The sequence below is a fragment of the Seriola lalandi genome, unplaced genomic scaffold (genome assembly GCF_002814215.2).
Source record: "Seriola lalandi dorsalis isolate HSWRI2012SDOR001 ecotype SW California unplaced genomic scaffold, Sedor1 jcf7180002053097, whole genome shotgun sequence".
Lineage (NCBI taxonomy): Eukaryota > Metazoa > Chordata > Actinopteri > Carangiformes > Carangidae > Seriola > Seriola lalandi.
In genome coordinates, this window is record NW_019523650.1 from 19,762 (window position 1) to 43,440 (window position 23,679).

General features: G+C 42.4%; 1 protein-coding gene across 1 annotated transcript in view; it reads left to right on the plus strand.

Annotated features, from left to right (window-relative positions):
• The window catches only part of adgrv1 (adhesion G protein-coupled receptor V1), a 96,529-nt gene that overhangs the window by 11,293 nt on the left and 61,557 nt on the right, over nt 1-23,679 (plus strand). Inside the window, exons 14-57 of the mRNA XM_023400956.2 lie at nt 195-375; nt 770-933; nt 1,038-1,161; nt 1,280-1,540; nt 2,622-2,748; nt 3,001-3,224; nt 3,407-4,141; nt 5,953-6,326; nt 7,083-7,262; nt 7,766-7,946; nt 8,245-8,438; nt 8,572-8,701; nt 9,009-9,089; nt 9,926-10,065; nt 10,214-10,579; nt 10,727-10,970; nt 11,080-11,295; nt 11,402-11,617; nt 11,719-11,963; nt 12,060-12,241; nt 12,370-12,868; nt 12,981-13,290; nt 13,519-13,728; nt 14,269-14,399; nt 14,619-14,718; nt 14,829-15,008; nt 15,184-15,347; nt 15,574-15,661; nt 16,708-16,786; nt 16,883-17,021; nt 17,318-17,459; nt 18,246-18,511; nt 18,720-18,895; nt 19,049-19,176; nt 19,325-19,506; nt 19,616-19,762; nt 19,880-19,960; nt 20,109-20,373; nt 21,078-21,200; nt 21,334-21,556; nt 21,685-21,889; nt 22,073-22,219; nt 22,369-22,624; nt 22,947-23,149. Coding sequence (XP_023256724.1) covers nt 195-375; nt 770-933; nt 1,038-1,161; nt 1,280-1,540; nt 2,622-2,748; nt 3,001-3,224; nt 3,407-4,141; nt 5,953-6,326; nt 7,083-7,262; nt 7,766-7,946; nt 8,245-8,438; nt 8,572-8,701; nt 9,009-9,089; nt 9,926-10,065; nt 10,214-10,579; nt 10,727-10,970; nt 11,080-11,295; nt 11,402-11,617; nt 11,719-11,963; nt 12,060-12,241; nt 12,370-12,868; nt 12,981-13,290; nt 13,519-13,728; nt 14,269-14,399; nt 14,619-14,718; nt 14,829-15,008; nt 15,184-15,347; nt 15,574-15,661; nt 16,708-16,786; nt 16,883-17,021; nt 17,318-17,459; nt 18,246-18,511; nt 18,720-18,895; nt 19,049-19,176; nt 19,325-19,506; nt 19,616-19,762; nt 19,880-19,960; nt 20,109-20,373; nt 21,078-21,200; nt 21,334-21,556; nt 21,685-21,889; nt 22,073-22,219; nt 22,369-22,624; nt 22,947-23,149 — 9,009 coding nt within the window. The remainder of the gene's footprint in view (nt 1-194; nt 376-769; nt 934-1,037; nt 1,162-1,279; nt 1,541-2,621; nt 2,749-3,000; nt 3,225-3,406; nt 4,142-5,952; nt 6,327-7,082; nt 7,263-7,765; nt 7,947-8,244; nt 8,439-8,571; nt 8,702-9,008; nt 9,090-9,925; nt 10,066-10,213; nt 10,580-10,726; nt 10,971-11,079; nt 11,296-11,401; nt 11,618-11,718; nt 11,964-12,059; nt 12,242-12,369; nt 12,869-12,980; nt 13,291-13,518; nt 13,729-14,268; nt 14,400-14,618; nt 14,719-14,828; nt 15,009-15,183; nt 15,348-15,573; nt 15,662-16,707; nt 16,787-16,882; nt 17,022-17,317; nt 17,460-18,245; nt 18,512-18,719; nt 18,896-19,048; nt 19,177-19,324; nt 19,507-19,615; nt 19,763-19,879; nt 19,961-20,108; nt 20,374-21,077; nt 21,201-21,333; nt 21,557-21,684; nt 21,890-22,072; nt 22,220-22,368; nt 22,625-22,946; nt 23,150-23,679) is intronic.

Consider the following 23,679-nt stretch of genomic DNA (forward strand, 5'->3'; position numbering starts at 1 on the left):
TTATAATGAAGCAAGTTATCTATCATTTGATTCAGGAATTTTACAAGTGTATTTTATTATATAGCAGACCGTCAAGATCGTGCTTTAAACCAGTTTTTGCTACATGAAAACTGTGTGTGTGTGTGTGTGTGTGTGTGTGTGTGTGTGTGTGTGTGTGCGTGCGTGCGCTCTTGCTCATATGTGTGTGCATACAGCTGGATGAGACTTTTTCTGTGGTACTTAGTAGCCACAGCACTCCACCCAGTCGCCTAGGCAACCACAGGGAGGTCAACATCACAGTGCGGAAGAATGATGACCCCTTTGGGGTCATTGAGTTCATCCAATCAGGACTGACCATGGCCATCAATGAGAGCAAAGGGAACGAGATGCACAATGGTACTTTGAAGTAGGAGTCTGATACTTTTCCATGTCATGTGGTATCACATGGAACTAATTGGAATTAATTACAGAACATTAGTATGCATGTATGATGAGCTGCTTTTTGATAAAAGTTTGTATTGTATTTGATTAATTAAAACATGAACAGGGAGTTGTCTGTATCATGTTTGTGTAATGCATAAGTATTTATATGTGAGCTATACAACTATAAATAAAGTTTAGCTGGAAGAGCCTAGAAAATGGATTGTGATTGTGTTCGATGCCAAAATGATAGTTTCTACTTGAGGCAAAGTGCATACACAAGAGGAAAGTTCATACCAAAGAGTCAAAGACTTTAAGGAAGGTGCAGTATCTAAATAGATCATCTCTTATCTATCTGATTCTCTTTCAGCTGTGTACCCTGTAGTGAGGAACAGGGGTCACTTCGGAGAGGTGTCTGTTTCATGGGTCCTGGAGCCGGCTCTGTCCGGAGATGTCAGCCCCCTTCAGGGAAACATCACCTTCGAGGAGGGGGAGTACCTGAAAAACCTCACTCTGTTCTCTGTACCTGATGAGGTAAACATAACAACTCAATTCTGACTTTGTATCACATTGTTGTTTTAACTGCATGCTTCCAAATCTTTTTTCTTGTTTGAATTTTAATTTATTTTTTATTTAAGATCCCAGAGGACATGGAGAATTTTACCATCACACTATTAAATGCTACAGGTGGAGCAACACTGGGAAACCTACTCAATGCCAGTTTACATATTAATAAGAATGATGACCCCATCTACTTCTCTGGTAAGGATTTCTCTATATATGAAGGATTGTCTGAAAGACTGCAATAATACATTACTATATTATAGCTACAGCCATTCACTTGTCTTCCCTGTCTCTTCCCATCTCACCCTCAACTCAGAACCTGTTGTCGTGCGGCTTCAGGAAGGGGGTGTGGCCAACTTCACCGTTCTGAGGGCAGGGCGGGCAGACTTTGTTGCCACAGTGATGTACCGAGTGGAATACGGTGACGCATCACCAGGTGACCTCACCGTGCTGAGTAATGACACGTTGCTTGTGTATGACGTGGGTGAATGGATGAAGAATATCTTAGTGGCCGTGGAGGATGACAACACACCAGAGACTGATGAAGCCTTCCACATTGTTCTCTACAACGCTACCGGTGAGTATGGGCTTCTTTAAGTGGTTAATACAGGAGTGTACTGTATTAAAAGGATATCTTCTATGAATCAGAGTTTGTCAGGTCCCGTAGTGGATGTGTTTCAACTAAAACAGTTGAAAGTCAGTTGCTTTTCTCATTTTTGCAACAGAGGAACCAAGCGAACACACCTCATCTCAAAATACCATCAACCCCTTCTCCCCTGTTTAACCTCTCTCGTCTTAATGCCAGTTGTATATGCACAGAAAGGAGTAGCTGGGTTATTTAGTATTATCTGTGGTAACACTGAATGCTCTCCTAATCCCAGCATTGTGTGTCAAGGATGGGAATGAAAGGCCTCTGGGCCCCAACAGGACCTTAATTACCAGACTCCAGACTTTCTAAGACACAAAGACCGGCCACTCCACCGGCCTCTCTCTGTTAACTGATTGACGTGGAGTAGAGTCGAGTAAGGGTTAGCCTCTGGTTTATGCCAGGGGATTGTCCTTTATATAGTGATTGTGTTAAAAGTCAATAACCCTCATGTTAGGAGTCAGTCAAGCGAATACTAGGATCCTGACACTCTTTATCTTGCCTGTGTAATTATGAGCACACTTGCATGGTTATTACAGTGTACTTGAAGTCTGGCAGCTTGATGTATGTGCTTGTAAGAGGGTATTGTAGTTGTAGGGATGCTATTTCAGCCAAACAGTCCCTTGTAGTTGTTATTCAGTCCGTATTTTCTATAAGTTTTAAAATATAATGGTTGTTGTTTATTGGGGCTCTGTCCTCATCTTTGTCCGCTTTAACTCCTTTGCTGAGAGAGGCTTTATGATGAATAAGAAACCCTTTCCTTCTGGGCTGGGTTGCCATAGTTATGGTGTGCTATGTCAACGAGACAGCCTCATTTAGCATTACAATAACAATATGGTCAGTGCAATCCATGTCAGTCCTATCTATCTATCTATCTATCTATCTATCTATCTATCTATCTATCTATCTATCTATCTATCTATCTATCTATGTATCTATCTGTCTATCTATCTATCTATCTATCTATCTATTTATCTATCTATGTAACTTCATAACATGCTTGCCTTCACAGGTGATGCTGTTGTGTATGGGGCCCACACAGCTACTGTGGTGATCGAGGCCAATGATGATGCCAATGGGATTTTTTCCCTGGAACCCATAGAGAAACCTGTTGAAGAGGGCAAGACCAACAATATTAAGTAAGGAACGGGTCCTCAAGTCATGTTTCTTTTGTGCAAAACTTCTAAAATAGTTATATATTGGTGCTCTTCGTGCTGATTTACAGTTTATTTCAAGAATTATTTCAAATTTAAAGTTGTTTTTCAAGATCTATGCATGGACCATGCATACCCTAATTTTATTTTTCTAAAATGTCAAAACTTGACACCTTAGAGATATAAAGTTTTCACCTGTATTCTATTAGTGAAATTATTACTCTTTTCTTTCCCCAGTGTCCTGCGTGCCAGGGGCCATTTTGGTAATGTTACAGTCTTCTGGCAGCTGTTTGCCAATGACTCAGTGACTCCTCTGGAGGAAAACCAGGAGTTTACCAACACATCTGGCTCCATCACCTTCACTACAGGGGATGAGACCAAGCCTATTGTCCTGGAGGCCATCTCGGATAAGCTTCCAGAGTTCAATGAGTTCTTCATCCTCAGGCTGGTTAATATCTCAGGTGAGTTCAAGATAAAAGTGATAAATTTGTCAGGCACTGAGATTAAATTTACCATGTAATATAATTTGATCAGTTTAGACTCGCGATGTGTACATTCCAGATCCCAGATTCCAGAGATGGATGAATGTCATTTATGATTTTGTTTTGAAAACTCTTCAGCTCTTGTCTGAAATTTCTTTAAGGTGGTTACCCGGGGGAAGGTGGACGACTGGCAGAGACTTCGCTGAATGCCTCGGTTTTCATCCCTTTCAATGACGACCCATTTGGTGTCTTTGCCATCGCTGACAGCAACCTGGACCAAGAAGTAGCCGAAGATGTACTCTCAGTCGATGATATGGCTGATGTCACTTCCTTCACCATCCTCCGACAGCAGGGTACTTTTGGTGACGTGCGGGTTGCCTGGGATATTGTTTCTGGCCGCTTCCCAGAGGGCCTTCCTCTGATGGATGACCTGCTTCTTCTAGCTTCCTTCCCAGATGAGGTTGAGCTCAGGCCTCATGCCAGGAGACACCACTCAGCCACAGACACGTGGTTTTTCTCTGGGCTCCAAGAAGCTTATGGGACCATCTTGCCTGAAGATGGGCCTGCTGCTGTCAGCAACTTCACCTTTTCTGCTTGGCTAGTGCCCAGACCAGACACAGATGGCTTCATCGTCTCCAAAGGAAACAGGAATGGGACTTTGTATTATGGAGTGAAGGTCCACACCAATGGGTCTCATGTCACAGTGATGCTGTACTATACAGTAATAGGATCAAACAATACTCAGGTGGCCCGGGCCAGTGCTGAGAAGTTTGTAGAGGATAATACATGGTTACATGTCATCATTACTGTTGATGATGGGATTATTGAGTTCTTCTTGGACGGGACCCCTATTCCTGGTGGGCTGAAGAGCATCAAAGGAGAGGGCATCAGTGATGGTAAGTTTCTCACTTAGAGCTTTATTAAACATAGCATAGTGACAAAAGGGAGGTTGTTGATCATATAAAGTGTCCATCATAGTGTCTGTGTGTTAGCATATGTTGTGATGGCTTTTGAGCATGTTCCCCATGACATTTTGGTTTTACCAATGTACTGTTAGTTTGCACATCAAATCTGGCCTTCTTGCACAACTCTTAGTATTCTTTTGTTGCTTTGAAAACTCAATTTCAAATCATGTAGATAAAAAATGTTGGTACTTGGCGTTCAACTCGATTTACCAGTTAGTTTGTGTGTGAAGCTGTAATGAAGTTTCCATTTATTTTATAGTCTCAAAATGTTACCCAAAGACCAAATCCTACTCAGGGCAAATTGTGACTTCATAATAAGTTCAGACTTTTTGTTTTTCTGCTGTCACAGCACCATGATCAGTGTCAAAGAGGCACAAACACCATGCTCAAGTCTGTTTAATGATGATGTCAGTGACAGCGCATGTGTGAGTTTGTGCATCTGCTTGTGAGCATGTTTATGTGTGAATGTGTAACTGTCTGAGAAGGGGGCTTCATAGCTCCTTTCTTGTTTACATATGGAAGGACAACTGGACTAAACTTCTTGCACACATATGAATGCATGCACATCCTCACACACACACACACACACATACTAATGCACATTCACACAGACACACATGCCCCTGCCTCAGTCGCCTCCTCATTGTTCAGAACTAGTGGGACTCTGCAATGCTTGAGTGACCACTTAGCCTCGGCACTGCTGGATATTGCTACTGCTAAAGGGAATCAGTCGGCATCCTCTTTTCTTCTTTTTCTCTCTGATTAGTGGAGACAATAGTGGGTGCCTGTATTGGACCAAATGCTCCCAGAGAGGAAATATCCTGATGGCTCTTTGGCTAACTTCAATCACAGTAGACATGTAGACATATACATAATCATCAATCATGTCATGTGTTATTATCTGTTACTAGTAACTCAACCCAACGATGGCTTGCTTTGTGTTAGGGCTTTATGCGTGCTCATTGGGGCAAATTTCCTGCATTTGTCCAATTTAGTTTAAAACGAAGTGAAGGTGAAGCATTACACAAGCGAAGTGTAAGCATATTTACATTTACATTTACATTTACTCATTTGACAGATGCTTTTATCCAAAGTGACTTACAAGTGAAGGACATCAGTAAGCTTCAGTGCAGTAAGAAACCTTAGCGTATAAATTAGTAATGAGAAAGGACTGGACCTACGCACTTGGTGGCCTTAATCAAGACTCTGTTTGTGATCCCAGTACACTCCACCCATAGCAACCAAATTAGTTCCAGCATTAACAATAATATGATCATACAACCCTCTTCTCACCAAATCTCAAGCCAACTTCAAGACTCATGGACAAATGTGAAATTAATTAATTAATAATTAATTAAATCACATTTTATTTGTGTCATTTTAAGGGGAAAAAAGCAATACATAGGGCGCCATGGTGTCAGGAACCATCTCTTTCTTATTTTATGTGAACTCTCTACTGCTCACCTGCTAATAAAGGCACAAAATGCTAAAAAAAAAAGTTAAATATTAAATATATCTGCTTGTGTGTGTGTGTGTGTGTGTGTGTGTGTGTGTGTGTGTGTGTGTGTGTTTGCTTGTGTTTGTATGAGTCCTCCAGGAAAATCAACCAAATGCAAAAACAAAAAAAAAACAAAAAAATGACCTTATTGTAATCAGCTTGTTGTCCACCCTGCCATATCATATTATGCACATTCTTCTTCAGACAATAATTGTTTTCTTTGTATACACGAATTCTGCCCCAGGACCTGCGTCACTGTTTATTGGGTCCGATCCTGAGGGTGAACAGCGCTACACAGGCCTTCTCCAGGATGTTCGCTTATACCATGCTAAGCTGAACCGCGGCCACATCCACGAGCTTCACACCCAGCCTGCTAAGACAGACCTGCGTAACATCTCAGGTTACCTACGGTACCGGCAAGAAGAGAGGCAGAAGTCGTTTGTGGTGGAGGTCAGGGATGATAATGAGGAAGAGGGTGAGGAGGTGTTCTATCTACAGTTGGTGGCAGTGCACGGTGGAGCCCGCCTCCCCCTTCCCAGACCCACAGCCATTTTGCGAGTCATGAAGAGTGACAATGCCAATGGGCTTTTTGGATTCACAGGCGCCTGCATACCTGATGTAAGTTTAGCCAGTGGCATATATTGGACCATATTTGCTGCTAAGTATTTCTATAAGCACCTCACAAACACTGCAGTTATAACAGTAACATAAATATAAACCAGACTGTCAATCAACAATAAATTATGTATCCTCTGAATAAGTCTGAATCTACATAACAGCTATTGTCATCATTCAGTTGTTTCATAGAAACACATGTAATGTAAACCCATTGGTTTGTCAGTCCCTGTCCTGCTGCATATTTCATCAGTCTTCATGCCTGGCTGCAGGGAGAGCATGCTCTCTGTTTTTAGTTGGATTGGATGTGTGGGCTCACATGTTGGCCCCTCTCAGGTAGAGCGACAGCTGGCAAGGCTGCAGCAGGTCTGCCAGTCAGGGCATTCCTGTAGAAGTGGATCAGGAGTTCCAGCACTGGAAATGGGAGATCTTGTTCCTTGCATCTCTCAGCGCAACAGGTGGCAGGGCTGGGGATGACATTCCATCAGAACTAGAGAATCCTCTTTATATCCTGTGTCCCCATGGGGATAACAGGACATCGAGGCATGAGGGGTATAAGGTGCTCTCTCTCTAAATCACATTATTACTGTGCTGGAATTAGACTGGGCCATTAACATAGTTGAGAAGAGTAGCTCATTTATGCATAACAAACTTCAGTAAGTCACTAAAGTTCGATTGCCCTCAGTATTGATCAGTTCCTCCAGTTGTTCTGAATTACAGTAACTGACATTTTTATTCCCTTGTCCCTTGTCCTCATAGACTGCAGAAGAGGGCTCCACTATCTCTTGTGTGATTGAGCGTATGCGGGGATCTCTGGACCACGTTTATGTCAACTACACCGTTAACCAACTGGAAAGCTTGAACAGTGAGACACAAGCCCATCAGGATTTTGTTAATGCCACTGGAGCTGTGCTTTTCATGCCCGGACAGCGCTCTGAGGTGTGTGTACTGTGTATATGTGTGAGAGTGACTCAGTGGTTGGACCTGTATTAAGGTGCCCTTTGTGAGCTGGGAAAAGCCCCTCTGAGTTTATCCAGGCTGGAATAGAGCGCAGTCACTCAGTGAGTAAAAACAAGTGTGATGTCACTCTTGAAATAGAGATTTTACCTGGTTAAATAAAGGGTATCATAATAATAATAATTATGTACATAGTGTCCACTGTATTTACACATTGGCATATTGATTTCAAATGAACACAGTATGATCAGTTTAACAGCAGTGTTTTACAGTCACCCAATTGCAATGTTTCTTGATAACCAGCCCCACCTAGTGGTTGGTTGTCTGTGAATTTACTGATGACTCAACAAGTGTCAGCTGATGATTGAGATTAGACTTTATGCCTGCAGGACACAACATAGACAGAGTCTGAAATATAGACTATTGTTTTGAGGGTACAGTCTGGAGTAAAAAATAATACTAATGAGTGCACATCTTTCTGTTAGGTACTGAACCTGTTGGTGTTGGATGATAACCTCCCAGAGCTGGCAGAGTCCTTTCAGATCACGCTGGTGTCTGCAGAGTCCGGTGACGGGAAGCCAGGCTCAACCCCAACAAGTGGTGCCAGCATTGACCCAAATAACTCTGTTAATACTGTCACCATCACAGCCAGTGACCATCCCTATGGTATTCACTCACATGCCCATAAACCAGTGCTGTTGTTCTTTCAGTGTTGCTATTTAAGTGATCCGTATTATGTAAGATTACGTAAGATTATGTTGTTTTTAGTGGCTTACTGCGTCAGCTAAAATTAAGTACAATTCTCTCTCTCCTTCTCCCTCTTATGTGTGTTATTCTTCCGCCACTCCTCGTCCTCTTACTTCAATCATACCCCTCCTCTTCTTGTCATTACATTCTCCCTTATTTCCTTTCTTCTAACCGACACTTTAACACAAAAACACACACACACCCTTCCCTGATCCAGGCCTGCTGCAGTTTCAGCCCAGCCCTCCAGGGGAGGGGTTGATTTCTCCAGCGTTAGAACCTGCCCACATCACCGTTAACGAGGAAGATGGACAAATCCTCCTGCCGGTGGCCAGGGCCCAAGGCCTTTTGGGAAGGGTCATGGTAGGATACAGGACAACCCCCTTCACAGCATCAAGCCCTGAAGACTACGAGGTTAGTTTTCACTGAAGTCTTTAATCTTACTGATGCATACGCACTGTTAATGTGTCAATAAACTAACAAGCGGATTAAAAGAATACATTTTGCCTGCTCCCCTGGTTTCCTCTTTCTCTATATTCATTGGCAGGACTCAGATGGCATGCTGGACTTTCTTCCAGGGGAGAGGTTAAAGTTCATCACTGTGACCATCATAGACAATCCTGTCCCTGAGCTGGACAAGATTTTTAGAGTGGAGCTCTTCAATGCTGATGGAGGAGGTGAGAAATTTGAGCCCAGTCAAACTGAAGATTCTTTTTTCATCAGTTTTTTTTTTAATTCAGTATATTTTTATTAGAAACCTGTCTTTACCTATCTTAATTAGAGCGGAACTGACCCTGTATTCTGCCCTACTGTTTTTTTTTTTGTGTTCTGTGTGCTGTGTTCCTGTGTGCTTACCCATACACACCTACCTACCTGCGTGACTACCTGCCTGCCCTCCTTCCCATTTGTCCTTCAATCTCTACTCCTCTGGTGTGATTCTATCCCGGTGTGACTCTTGTTTGATCCTCGTGTGTGATCCATCAGTGGATCAGTTTCTGCGTAGTGAAGGAAGTGGTAGTGGGGAGAGTGACTCTGACTTCCTCCTTCCATCCTATCACCATCATGGTAAGTATCCCCCTCCTTTACTCCCCAAACTGCTTCTTATCTCCAATCCTTCAACCCCTCACCAACATAATTTCTCACTCCCTAAAATTGCATATCTCAAAGTCAAGTTCTATTAAAGATCAAGTGACATGTTGCAGGCAATAGTTCGATCGGATTTTATATATCTTTTCTTCATTTTATATCCCCAAAAAAGTATAATTTTGGGCTTTGTTGGATAGAACTGTCAAAATGGTTTGGCCCATATAAAGCTTGGAAGCTCTCCTCTAAAACCTACATTACTGAACTTCTTCTTCTTCAGACATGAATTTCTTAGACATAGTACACAAAAAGATCATCCTTAACACTTGATCAGTTAGTAACTCGGTCTTTAGTGCAAATAACCAAACACACATCTGGAGGTGTGTGGGTGTGCATGCATGTAGTGTTTAATTGTGTGTGGTATTTACATTGTGCTATGACCCCTGTGAGAAGCACCCAAGGAGAGGGATGTGGGAAAAGCAAATAGCTTTTCACAAGCAGTGGGGTTGACATGAAGTGTCACAGACCCCAGAGTTTTGTTTGGGCTGCTGTCACTTATTCTGAAATAACCTCCACACCCTGTTTGAAGCTGCCATTTCAGTCTTGGCCTTAACATCACTTTATTTAGGTATAAGAAGGTGTGTATTATTATTGGGCTAATCCTGTCAAAGTGAATGATTTAACACATTTCCATTCCCTCCTCTCTCAGCTTGGGTATTTCAGATTTTCATCGAAGTGAAACTCTATATATGCTCTATATATAAAAATGCAACTAAATACAACTCACTAAAAAGTAACATGTGGTATCTTGTGTGCAGCCAGCTTGGGAGTTGCATCCCGCATCACGGTGACCATCGCTGCTTCAGATGATGCCCACGGAGTTTTTCACTTTAGTCCTGAATCGCTTTCTGTTAATGGGACAGAACCTGAGGATGGACGCAGCTCTGTGGTCCTGCAGGTCAGTGTGAAACACAGTTTAAAAATGAAGTCACGCCCATTGGAGGTGCAAGGAGATAGATATTTATTTGTGTTTGCATTAGCAAGTCAAGATTATCATATTGCTCTTAGAAAAGTGTATGATGCTATTTTCCTTTGGTCTCTCCCAGGTGGATCGGTCCTTCGGTGACCTCTCAAATGTAACAGTGTACTGGGAGGCCGATCCCAGCTCTGAGGAGGAGCTCCTCAGCAGTTTTGGGAACATCACGTTTGGTGTCGGTCAGACTTCAAAGAACATAATTATCAGTGTGGCTCAGGATGAGATCCCTGAGTTGGACAAGAGTTTCACAGTGTCCTTGGTTAATGTTTCACACGGTCGTCTTGGTGTGCAGACATCTGCTACTCTGACTGTGCTCGCCAGCGACGATCCTTATGGTGTTTTTGTTTTCGCTAATGTGACAAGGTTTGTCCGACTTCCTGAAAGTGACTCAACTGTCTCCCTCACCATCCTGCGACAGAGAGGCCTGATGGGTCAGGTGTGTCCCACTGTAGAAAAGTTAGAAACTTCTAAGAGTATAGAAATTAAAGCTACTTATGATGACATAAATAACCCAGAATGACAGAGGCCCACATGTAATAGATGTACCAAATTAAATTATATTTTCCTGTTTTCATTTCTCCAGGTGCGAGTCACATATGAGACACTTAATGAAGCAGATCCGGAGCCTTACAGGACCCCTGGGGTGGGCCGCGCCACTGAAGGGCGGGATTTCGTCTCCCTCCGAGATTCTGTTGTTTTCTTGGCCAATCAGAGTGAAGCAAACATCACCCTCCATGTCCTGGATGATGAAGATCCAGAGAGAGATGAAGCAGTGTTTGTGAAGTTGATCAGTGTTCAACTCATCAAAGGAGAGCAGGAGAGGCTCAGTAAGACACTGACAGTGGGAGATTTTACCCGCAAAGTAATTTAAGATATAATGATACTTCAACCATACTACAATAAACTGATGACATATCCCTTGACTGTTCCTTCCAGTTTCCAATTCCCCTTCTCTGGGCCTCAAGGCTGACACTGTAGCCCAGGTGATAGTGGAGGCCAGCGACGATGCTTTTGGAATCCTTCAGCTGTCGGCTTCTGCTGTCAGTGTAGCTGAGCACTACGTTGGACCCATTATAAATGTGACACGTGTAGGGGGGATCTTTGCTGATGTATCCGTCAAGTTCAGAGCAGTGCCTTTGACCGCCAGAGTCAGTAAGTGTTGGCCATGGAGTACAGATTTGAATATTTATTTTGAACAGATTTGTGTGTGAGCAGGCAGGCCATGTCCATGTGCATGTGCATGTGTATAATCCTATAGGTGAAGACTACAGTGTAGCTTCCAGTGATGTGGTCCTCTTAGAGGGGGAGTCCAGTAAATCCGTACCCATCTATGTCATCAATGATGTGGTCCCTGAGCTGGAGGAGACTTTTCTCATCGAGCTGATCAACCAGACCACTGGAGGAGCTCTCCTTGGGGAGCTCACACGTGCCATCATCACCATACTGCCTTCTGATGACCCTTTTGGTGCCTTTGGTTAGTAGGCGTTGTCCAGGACATATTTCAGTCTTTTTTTCTTATTTTTTCCTATTTCTCATTGTTAAGCAAGTTCTTCTCTCGATTTTATTTCTACCTAGTCTTCCAGGCCGTTCCAATTACCATAGAGGAACCAGGATCTAACTCCATTGAGGTCACGTTACCAATAGTGCGTAATGCTGGTTCTATTGGCACAGTGGTTGTCCAATGGCAGGCCACTGTCAACGGTAAACTAGCAGTGGGGGACATCAGACCCACATCGGGAGAGACGAGATTTGCTCCTGGAGAGACCATGAAGATGCTCCGAGTTGAGATTTTAGCTGACAATGTACCTGAAGTCACTGAGGTAAAAAACTGACAGTGAAAATGCCAACGTGAATTATGTAAAAGTGTACTCGTTTGAAATATGTTACATAATATTATTACACTCTGTCTTTTAAAGATAATTAAGGTGGAGCTTACTGCTGCCAGTAATGGAGGAAACCTCGGAGCTGATACATCTGTTGACATAATAGTTCCTGCCAATGACAACCCATATGGGACAGTCTACTTTGAACATTCTGTTTATCGGATTCAGGAGCCACTGGAGGGAGTTTATAGAGCCAACATTAGTGTTCGCAGGAGGTACTTTTAATTACTGTTTTTATCTGGAATAATGGTTTTATTTAAATTTCTTTGTGTGTTCCTACTCACATTAAGCATCCTTTTCCTGTCCACTGTCTTTTCTATCGTCCCCATTGCCTTTTTTCCAGAGGCGGTCACTTTGGTGGCTTGGAGATCGTGTACAGCACCTCTGAGATTGACGTTGTTGGCATGGCTCAGGCCGATGGCCAGGACCTGCTGATGTACTATGACCTCCCAAAACCAGGCGTTCCATCCACTACCCCCATTAGGACGGTTAACGTCACGGGTCAGAGAGATCCCCTGGCCGCGTGTGCTGCTGCGTGTCTGAGAGAGCAGGCCTGCCAGGCCTTCTCTCTGTCATCAGGGGTGGCCCCACCATCCTGCACTTGGGTGACTTCGGGGGCTGACCAGCTGACCTCTAAATCTCAGGTTTTGACTTACTTGAAAAACGTCACTTCAGCTGCTGTCCTGTTCAGTGCGCAGGCTGTGGCAGGGAGTGATTACACCCCTGTGACAGCTCAAAGTGCCTTCATGGAAGATGGGTTAGGTGTCGCCAACCTCACAGTCCCAATCTTGACTGATAAATTCCCTGAAATGGATGAGAGCTTCTCCATACAGATCTTAAAGGTAAAACCCAATCATATGTATATTGTGCTGTGTTTATTTATGGTTTTACATGCAACAGAGTTCATGGCAAACTGATTAACAAATAAAATGTTTTACCTTGTGTTGTTTGAAGGTAGAGCTGATTAATCAGACTGTGGCACAGAAGAACCTGCCCTCCATTGGCCAGCCAGACAAAGCTATGGTGACAATAGGGATGAATGGAGATGCGTTTGGCGTATTTTTGATATACAGCCTCAGTCCCAATGCCACTAATGAGGGGCTTCATCTAGAGGTTCGTGAAGAGCCCATGGTAGTGGTGCCCCTGGTTATAGAGAGGAGAGGGGGAAATCTGGGCACTGTCTCTGTGGAGTGGAGGTTTGTTGGAGGAAAGGCCACACCAGATGCTGACTTCACTGGGGCTGGAGGGAATCTGGTCTTTGATGGTATGTGGATCACTCACTGATAATAGCATGTATCTGTAAACCAACATTTCCTCCAAATGAAATATTTGGACAACATGCTATCTAACAGCCATCATTAGTCCATGGTATCTTGGGGTTCTTGCCATGACATTTTAAGGTGTTTGTTTTCATATATCTAATAGTGGGGAGAATTAAAAGATCACTTGCACTTCACTAATACTGCATCTACTTTATCCTCTCTGCCTACAGGGGATCTGAAGAAGACAATAGAGATAGTAATCAGAGATGATATTGAGCCAGAGGACAACGAGAGCCTCATGATTGGTCTAGTTAACACAGAGGGAGGAAGTCGAATCCTGCCCAGCTCTGACACTGTAACCATAGTGATACTGGCTAACGATAATGTGGCTGGGATAGTAGGATTCCATCCAGCCTCACGTTCTGTCATCGCCAGAGAGGGTGGGTTACTATTTTTGGAAATTCTGTGTATATTATGTATCATCCAGGATATGTTTCAGTCTTTTCAGTCTGGTTTTAAACACATCATTACTTTACACTCCAAACCCTTTCCACTTGCTAGAAACGTGTCCTAATTATGTATGGGTGAAAGACGTAAGGGATTGCACTCATGGTAATAGCAGCATGCAGCAGCAACAGGTGGGCCCTGTGGTTGTCTGTCATTATCTTGAAATTCTGTATGCATGAGCAGATGAAGTCTCCCTGAGTAGAATCCATACAATTAGAGACCTTGACTTCTACTGGCAAATACAGTATGAGTGAAGCAGTTCACACTAGAAGTCCATAAATGTATCCATCTTTACAAAGGTATATTTGAACTCAGATAATGGTTATCTGCAGATTCAGATTGGTCAAATGTAAATTTCAGACTGATTTAAATCTTAGTTAGGGCCTATGCACCATAACATCATCATCTGATTCCATCACTGCATCAAATCTACTCACAGGCTAGGGCTGACTGGATTGTATTTCATGTTACAGGTGAGAGGCTGTCCTTATTAGTGTTGAGAACGGCTCCAGGTCTTGGTAATGTCACAGTGGACTGGACTGTACAAGGGCCCCTTGCACACCGGACCTTCACCCAAACCTCAGGGACACTTTTCTTTACTGAGGTAAATACTAACTATAGAGCACTGAACAGTTAATTGTGGGATCATAATTAAACACGTTCTTTGCACAGTATGGCGATGGAGACTTCTATCTATGTGGGTGGTTGAAGGTGTCAGCCAGAAGGACTTATAAAATGAACTAAAAAAGATTCAATTTAAATGTTACAGCTGTAATTTGGTATCTCCACCAGTAATTATATATTTTGGGTGTGTCTCCTACAGAGAGAACTAAATGACACCATAGTCCTGGAACTTCTTGATGATGCCACACCAGAGGACAAAGATGAATACAAAGTTTCCTTGTCCAATATACAAACATTTGGTAATGCATCTCTCTCTCTCTTAGTATCTTTGTGGTTGAGCAAGAAATACTTCAAAATAACTGTGATCAGAGTTCTTACACAGGTTAACATTCCCTTGACTTCCACACAGGTGTTGAGGCAACGGGCCACGCTGCCCTGGATGTTCAGGGCAGGGAGGCAGTGCTTACCGTGGACACCAGCGATGAGCCCTATGGGCTGCTGACCATTGCCCCATCATCCCTTAGGCTGACCACAGAGGAGCGGGACCGAACCATAAACATCTATGTCAACAGAGAGTTTGGAGCCTCAGGTCAGTGGGCCAAGTATTAACACAAAAACGTGTACTACATTAACCTGTTCCCTGTTGATTTATTCATTCCTTTTGTTAAGAACTAAACACTATTTTGATTAATTTGTTAAGCATATATACATTGTAATTATTCTTTACATTGTAACTGATAATATACCTAAATGTTTTTGTACAGGAGCAGTGAATATCACCTATGAGGTTATAAGAGGTTCTCTACAAGACCTGTCCCAGGTAGAGGGTGCTCTCGCTGACCCGGGTCAAGACTTCATCTCTGGTACTGGATCTGTAATCCTTCAAGATGGACAGACTTCGGTTGGCATCCCTGTCACCATACTAGAGGTAAAGACCATGACCATCAAACTTCATACCTAAAATGATTGTTTTTTAACACACCATAGTGGCATGATCCATCCTTTCACTGTGCTTCATTCTTTTATTTTTATACTTCTTTCTGGTTGCGATAAGTATCTGCATCACATGTGGAGCTGCGATGTATTGCATTGTTGCTTGGACGTGGAATTTATAGCTTTTCTTCTTCTTCTTCTTTCTCCATTTGTTTTATCAGGATGATATTCCAGAGTTGCAGGAGTTCTTCCTGGTCAACATAACATCGGCAGTACTCATCACAACCCTTGCCACAGTTCCCCAGCTAGGTATGGACCAATTTAGCAGCTTAGAGCCTATCTGCACTACAGTCGTTACTGAATTTCTATTATCATCTTTGGCCGGCATTGACAGTTGTGCCATTACAGTGTCTCAAAATTCTTAGCTGCTTTCTGCCATTGTGTCTCTCTGTTTGTTTTGCTATTTCTGATATATTTTTTTGCATTTCTTATAGTTTGTTACTGATATTTTACTGAAATGATGAAATCACTTTCTTTCTTTTCTTTTCTGCAATTTCTCACCATTTGCTTTGTTTGATGAGTAGAGGTTGTGTATTGCACGTTGCCAGGTAAAATACCATCCATATGTTTACATCTTTATATATCTTTGCCTGAATTAACCTGTATGCTACATCAAACTACAACATTGTAGTTGAATGTCAAAATGCACCATGGAAGAGCTTGTTAGTTACTGCTTCTGCTTTTACATAACCCAAACCACTGGCCAATTTATGAATGAGTAACTTTAGAAAGTGATGAGTGGACAGAATACTACAGGCAGAGCAGCACTTGGAGGATCCCAGAATACTATCGGCCTTCTGCCTGGAGACACACAGTAAACATACGGCTGCTCTTTTGGCAGCACTCATTATGTGGCTTGGACGGTGAGATTGATGCTTTCCATGATTGAGGAAGCCTGGGGATTTGATGGGAGCAGAGTAGCACTGTGTGGTGAAGAGAGAGAAAGCCAAACTAAACCCAAAGCTGGACTCCCAGTGTCTTGGCCATAGAGTCAATGGGAGAGGACTATTCAGTGGGTAATAAATCAGTCCAACCAAAAGACTTGGCTGCTCAGCCTCCCAAGCCACTTACAGTAGATGCTTCTTAGCCGTAATCCCTCGCTCAAACGTACCATGACGGAAGTTAGATCCTCTACTGTTTCCTCTTGCACTGCTTGCTGTTCATGCTCGCACTGTAGTCACAGCCCTGAAGTCAGTGCTGATGCTGATACTAAGCTTTTTAAAACAGTATTTGTGAACAGCTGACAGTCTAAAGCTCATCATATGTTTCCTCTCTGTATGTTGTCCTTTACCCAGACACCCAGGGTTTGGTGGCAGAGGTTAGCATTGCTGCTAATGATGGAATTAGAGGAGTTATTGAATGGACAAACACCATGTAAGAAAAGCATCCACAAATAATACATTTCGTATGTTGATTTGCACATGCTCTACTTTAAAAGCCTGTCTTACCCAAATATGTTCCCCTTTCCAGGTTTGAAGTGAACGAAACAATCGGGGCGCTGAGTCTAGTGGCCTACAGGAACAAGGGGTCGTACGGAAATGTCTCTCTCTTCTTCTATGCTCAGAATCTGGAAGCTCAACAGGGACTGGACTACAATATGAGTGAAACGGTAAGCTATTACACAAAATTCATTGACCCACACATACATACTTAAACAGCACATGATATAATATTTGTAGCAGCATGAATATTCATAAGGGCTAAATCAAGAGCAGCTGGACTTGCTTTAGATTCTTGAAGACATTTCACCCGTCTTCTAAAAGGTTGAGCCAAAATGTTTTCAAGAATCTAAAGCAATTCCAGCTGCCCTGAACATAGCCCCCCTGCATATACTATGACTTGAAAAACTTCTTAGACATGTAGCAGCATCAAGTTTTAAAACTGAAAACCCCTCCGTCTACCCAGATACTCCATTTTGTTGACGGCGAAAGGCACAAGTTCGTAGAAGTGCAGATCGTCGATGACGCCATTCCAGAGGGAGCAGAGAGATTTCAGCTCATCCTGTCCGAGCCTTCCCCTGGCCTGGAGCTGGGCACCAATACCACAGGTAGACACAAGGGCAGAATAGAATACATTAGAGTTTCTGAAATTTCTGATTCAAACAGGACAACACAGTGGAACATAAGCTCCCAATGTATATTCAGTTAAAATATACAATACAAAAGGTGCAATTCATGGTCGAGACTTGGTAGATATTTGAGTTGAGAGGGTAAGGAGTTTAATAAATTAACAATATATGAGATAAAAGAGGTCTTATACCATGGTCATAGACCATACTTGTTTCTGATTGGCTAGCAGATTGCATAGGACTTGTAGGAGAAGCCTATATCGGGGTATATGCTCCAACCATTAATTCAACTGACCACAAACAAGATTTTAACACAGCCAACTTTATTTTATATAATATATGACCCCAAGAATGAGTTAATTTACATTAAATGACATTGTTAACATTGAAATCAGTACAAAGATAATTCAGCAGTACACAACAGGATGACCTTGTATATGAAAACACCAGACACAGCAGAAGCCTCCACACACAAAGAAATGAGGCATCATACACACAGACAAGTCAATTGTTTATTACACTTATCTCTTTATTTTGGGTCATGTCAATTAAAGAAACCGAAGCACCATACTACACTGAAGACAATGTAATATGTTGGTAGAGGAAACAAGAATTTCAGTACCGTGACCTGACAATCCACAGCACCATTAATTTTATGAAATTATTGTTATGTTCATAAGAATTAATTAATTTATTCTCATCCACTCATACTGTACATTACTCTGATTTTATCCTTCTAAACTACATCTTTCTGTTTTCTTGTAGCAACTGTGAATATCCTGGCCAGTGACGATGGACATGGAGTAATTTCCTTTAACACGAGTGAGCATTTCTTGTTGAGAGAGCCCACATCTGTGTCGGGGTTGAGTGAGAGTGTGGCCACCCTGTATGTGGTGCGGAACCCAGAGGAAGGCACATTTGGCACCGTAACTGTTCAGTTTACCATCACTGACTCCAACGGCAGCCTAGCAGAGGGCGATTTGATGCCAGCACATGGGTTTGTGGTACTGGAGGATGGAGTCAGATTTAAGGTGAGGAAAAATGAAACTAAAAGGCATTTAAACACATACATGGGAAAACATATAGATTGTAAATGATCAATCATTAAATTGTTGCACATTAGTAGTCAGTATTTATTTATATTGAATATTAATTTTAAAAGGTTTTTGTGTTTGAAACAGCATATACTGTACGTTGTGATTTATCAGCAGTCGTTTAGTTTCATCAGTTTTGTTTCAGCTGCTGGAGATCTGGGCAGTACTGGATGCTGAGCCTGAAGTGAATGAAACCTTCACGGTGACCCTGTCCAACCCAACAGGAGGTGCACGGCTGGGTGACCAGCTCCAAACTCACATCACTGTCCTAGAGAACTTGGCTCCTTCTGGCTTGTTCCGCATCGGACCTACACTCAACAGGTCTCAATACAAAAAGTTCTGACACTTCGAATGTCATAAACACTTGCATTTAATATCATTTATATGTGATGGTGTGAAAATATGTACGAATCCACAAACATACATACAAAAACATGTTTATGTCATCTTATATCTTGTGTATGTTCTGTACAGAACTAACACAGAAGTGGTTGCTGATGAAGGTGGCAGAACAGTCTTCCTCGCTGTGTCTCGCAGTAATGGTCTGGAGTCAGCTGTCAGTGTGGAATGGGAGACGCAGCCGGACACAGCTGTTGCCTCTGGTGAGACAAATAAATGTTTTAATTCAAAGTCATTCCCACCCCCTGAATTCTCATAAACTCCCCTCTTTTCTTCTGTTGTTCATTTAATCCCTCTTTCCTTCCAATGAGCAATGCAATTAGGATTGTTTCTTTTCCCTAATTCTTCTAGCGGGTCACCTCTCAGCGATGGGTGTTTACCAGAGCTTTGAGGACAACCCCACCTCGGCTTGGTGCTCCCTTCCCGAAGATCTTTCCTTCCTGGCTATGAGGCTGGATAGGAGGCCCATTGTTGGATCCTCCCACACCATGGCCACGCTGTATCGCTGGCAGGGTGTATTCGTGTCACTAGAGGTAGGGCAACAACAGCATTGTCCCTCAACTAGCACATGATATACCAGTAAATTGCACTGTTAGCATTAAAAGTTAACATTAAAATCTCCATGTCTTTTGGTCATTACAGTCTGTTAGGATTGAGGACCCAAGCTCTTGTGTTGGGTTTGCAGTGAATGGTTCTACCTACATTGGCATTACACATAGTGGCCCACCCTTCACACCTGCTGCCAACCTCAGCATCTTCAAACTGCAGAAGGACCTCAATGTCACATTGGTATGTATAAAAACAATCTTGGTACAACATTATTATCACATTTTTGTTCATTTCTTTAACACTGTGGCATTGTCTTGTATTATTTTCACCTGACATGAGGAAATCTGATTTCTTTAGGAACAAACCTTAGGTGTTGAAGCTCTGGATGTGAAACACTTCTCCACTGAAGGCAGAGATTATTTAATAGTATCAAGCCAGGTGAGGCTGACCCTTACACTGCGCAGATCTTTAATTGATTTCAGTTATGTCAAGATAAAAATAAACAGGAATCCTCATTTGAGGAATTTTGAAAAATACTTTTGTGACTGAACTCAAGTTTTGTTACTCTGTTTGTTACATGCTACAGATTTTCGTCTGGAGTGGAGGCTCCTTCACCCTCCTCCAAACTCTTGACTTCGAACAGAACATCCTCAGTGTGACCCCATTCACTCGTGCAGCTGTTTCCTACCTGGTCGTGTGCATAGACAGACGGACAGTCAGTTGTCTCCTGCTTCAATGGACCAGTGGAAGGTTTCAGAATCCACAGCCTCTCCCTCTCGCCGGCAGGGCCAGTCAGGTTGAGACAATCAACACAAGAGCAGAGGACACTCTCCTGTTGGTTGCTATTGAAGGTGACCAGTCTTGCCCTGACATCACAGTAACATTAATGAGTGCTGTTATGTTTATTTTACACATTTGAATAACTACTGTCAATCTCTATGGAAATAATTGAGCTGATGTGTCAAGCTAAATTTTTTAATTAAAAAGTTTTAGCTTATTTTTCTGTGGTACAAAGATTACTTATTTAGAAAATGGCCTTGAATGAGAGTCAGGTGCACTTCAAACTAGTCTATGTTCTGCTAAGAGGATGTTTGTGTTTTAACAATGAGATTGTATTCTCAGTGTACTCTCTAGAGAATTGTGCAGTGGTTAGATGTTAGTTAGGATAATGTAAATAAATCAATGATAATTTAGAAGGCACATAGAAACTACGTGTCTGTTACAGACAAAACAGCCTTGTTCTGTTGTCTAACCAAAGAGGAGAAAATTCACCATGTAGACCGGATCATATATTTATACCATGCTCTGTGTATTTTGATGAGACATAATCCCTCTGAGTCTGCAAAAGTGGTGAGTTTTCTTGGTTCAGACCTGTTGTGGGTTCATGGGAAAGGCTTCAGTGTGGAGCGGAGCAGAGCCACAGAGGGACTCAGAGGTTGTAATTTGTCAGTCTTGGGTGTGTCTGTCAGACCAGTCCTTACTTTACATAAACATGCTATTCTAGCGTGAAAGAAGTTAAGTCTGTGTGTGTTTTTGTGTGCGTATCCTTCTCCAGGTCTCTCTCCATCGTGCGAGGTGTTACAGTGGAGGTCAGGGCAGCCTTCACCACAGCTGTATCAGTCCATCCCTCACCCAGGCCTCACCTCTATTCACCCATTCACCGCTCCATCTGGGATCAGTAAGCACAAATGTCAACAGCTTTGTTTGTAAAGATTGTTAGTTGTATCCAGTTGTGTTTTTCAGCTGTATTATTAAAATCAGCTGAGGAGAAACAGTGTTAAAATCAATGAAATCTCTTTTCTTCCTCTTAGCTTATGCCCTGCTAGCTGGAAGAAATGGCTCATCACTCTACTCCTGGAGGTCTGATGTTAATCTCTTTGCCATGACCCTGAGGGCCCCTCCAGCCATTAGCTTCCTGTCTCTGATCGTACCATCGCTCAACACAACCAAGACCCTTTTGGCTTCCACTGAGGAAAATAGCTCCACTGTTTATGAATTTGCTTCTGTCTCCAATCAGTCTGATTTCATACCAAGGTACCAAAATTATTTCAGTCATGGCAGGCTGGTTGTTGTTCTGAGAGCAAATCCTACTCAAGAAGAAATACGATACAATGAAAATGAAATCATTCAGGTTGTGTTTGTCATCATTGCCTCACATTCAGTTTTGGGGAGTTGCAGTTTGCACCAGGTGACAGTGAGCTGGAGATAGCAGTGAACATTATCGATGACGACATCCCTGAGGTGCAGGAGTATTTCCATGTCAGCCTGAAGAATCCGAAGGGCGGGGCCGAGATTGGATTCGGTGGTCAGGTGACTGTAATTGTCCCAACCAATGATGATGCCCATGGAGTCATCGGCTTTGCTCAAGTAAGCAGACAAACATTTTGATATTAGACAGCACATTTACGTTGCACATTTGTCATCATGTTAAGAGGTCATCATGTTACAGCCTCAGGTTACTTAAACCATATTTTGAATAATTTCAGGGATTTTTAAGTATCACTAAAAGCTATTTTAATATAGAAATATTTTGTCATTAACTCTTTGCAGAATTCTTTATCTATGGAGGTGGAGGAATTGGAGCAAAATAATCAAATTTCTCTCATTGTGGAGAGGAGAAGAGGGACTTTTGGCAGACTGACAGTTCACTGGGCTGCCAGTGGTAGTCTGGCAGACATTTACCCCACTTCAGGAGTGGTGAGTAAACCTTGGCCTCTTCTCACACATAAGACATATGTATTAATAACGCTTTTGAAAACGAAACGCTTACCAAAATAAACAATGGCAGAATTATTATGTATCATCACAAATTTGAAATCAATTTGAAATGTTATTTTCCCTCATAGGTAACGTTCTCAGAGGAGCAGTCGGTGGCCATCATCTCACTGGCTGTAATAGCGGATGGTGTTCCAGAGCTTAGAGAGAACGTCACCGTCACCCTCATGGATGTCACCACTGTGGGGCTGCAGGACCAACAACAGGCTGCAGTCATTGATAAGCAGCGAGCACAAGCTCTACTCATCATCCTGCCAAATGGCTCTCCCTATGGGATGATTGGATGGCATTTGGACTCCCAGTTTACACTAACACAAGAACCACAGAGTAAGAATTTCTCTGGAATGAAATGAATTAGTATGAGTTAATTACCTTTTTTTTTTTTTGGATGAGGATTCTTAAGGAGCTATTACAGTAATCACACATTGATATTTACTGTAAAGTAGACCTGCCATGATTTCCAGGATGTGAAGTAATTTGGGATTTGACTTAATCTGTGTATTGGAGGCTGGCCCAAAAGAGAAGTCTGAGCTGTAGAGTAGCATACTCCTTCAAATCTTCTTTCTCTTTATTCACTTGCATGCATTTTTTTGTGTTTTTGTTTTTTGAACATTGGCTTATGTAAATTCCTGTTTCTCCCAACCCATAGGGACTCCAGTCAATGTGACTCTCTCCATAGTAAGGGAGCAGGGCTCTTCAGGTGAGGTGGCAATCCATTACGAGACCAGGCCAGCTCTGTATCAGCCCCCATCCAACCAAGCCACTTCAGGAAAGGACTATACAGCCAAAGACGACACCATCATCATGATTAATGGTGCTACTGTGGCCCTCGTCACTGTCACAATCCTACCGGTAAGGGTGGACTGATGGTTAATGGAGAAGCTTATTAAAATCACTGGAGAAAAAAGATATATGTTTGGAATATAATTGATTTTTAGCTATTTTAGACCAAACAAACTTGAAATGCATCGATATATCAAACTCCCCTCTGAGATAGGCAATATTAGTGTTTTTTTTGGATAATCTCAGCCACAGCTTTACTCTTCCTGTCATGCATCTTGCACAACCCACACTCATGTCCATTCAGACTGGTTATGAAGATGACATGCGTTTCTTGTCATTAAGTTAAAACATGCTAACCAGCCGTCAGAAGACTAACCTTTAAATGGCTTGTGTAATCCATCGACAAAGGGATAAATCTATTTCTTTCCTTCCTTTCTCCTCCTGGTCCATTCAAACAGAAATAACCATTAACCTTCCAAAAACTATCCCATGTCTTACCCTTCCTTCGTCATTCTTTCTCAGCCTCTCAGATAAATTTGTTGGCTTGTGATGACCTTAACGTGATTGTATAAATCTTGTAACGTTGCATACCTCTGGCT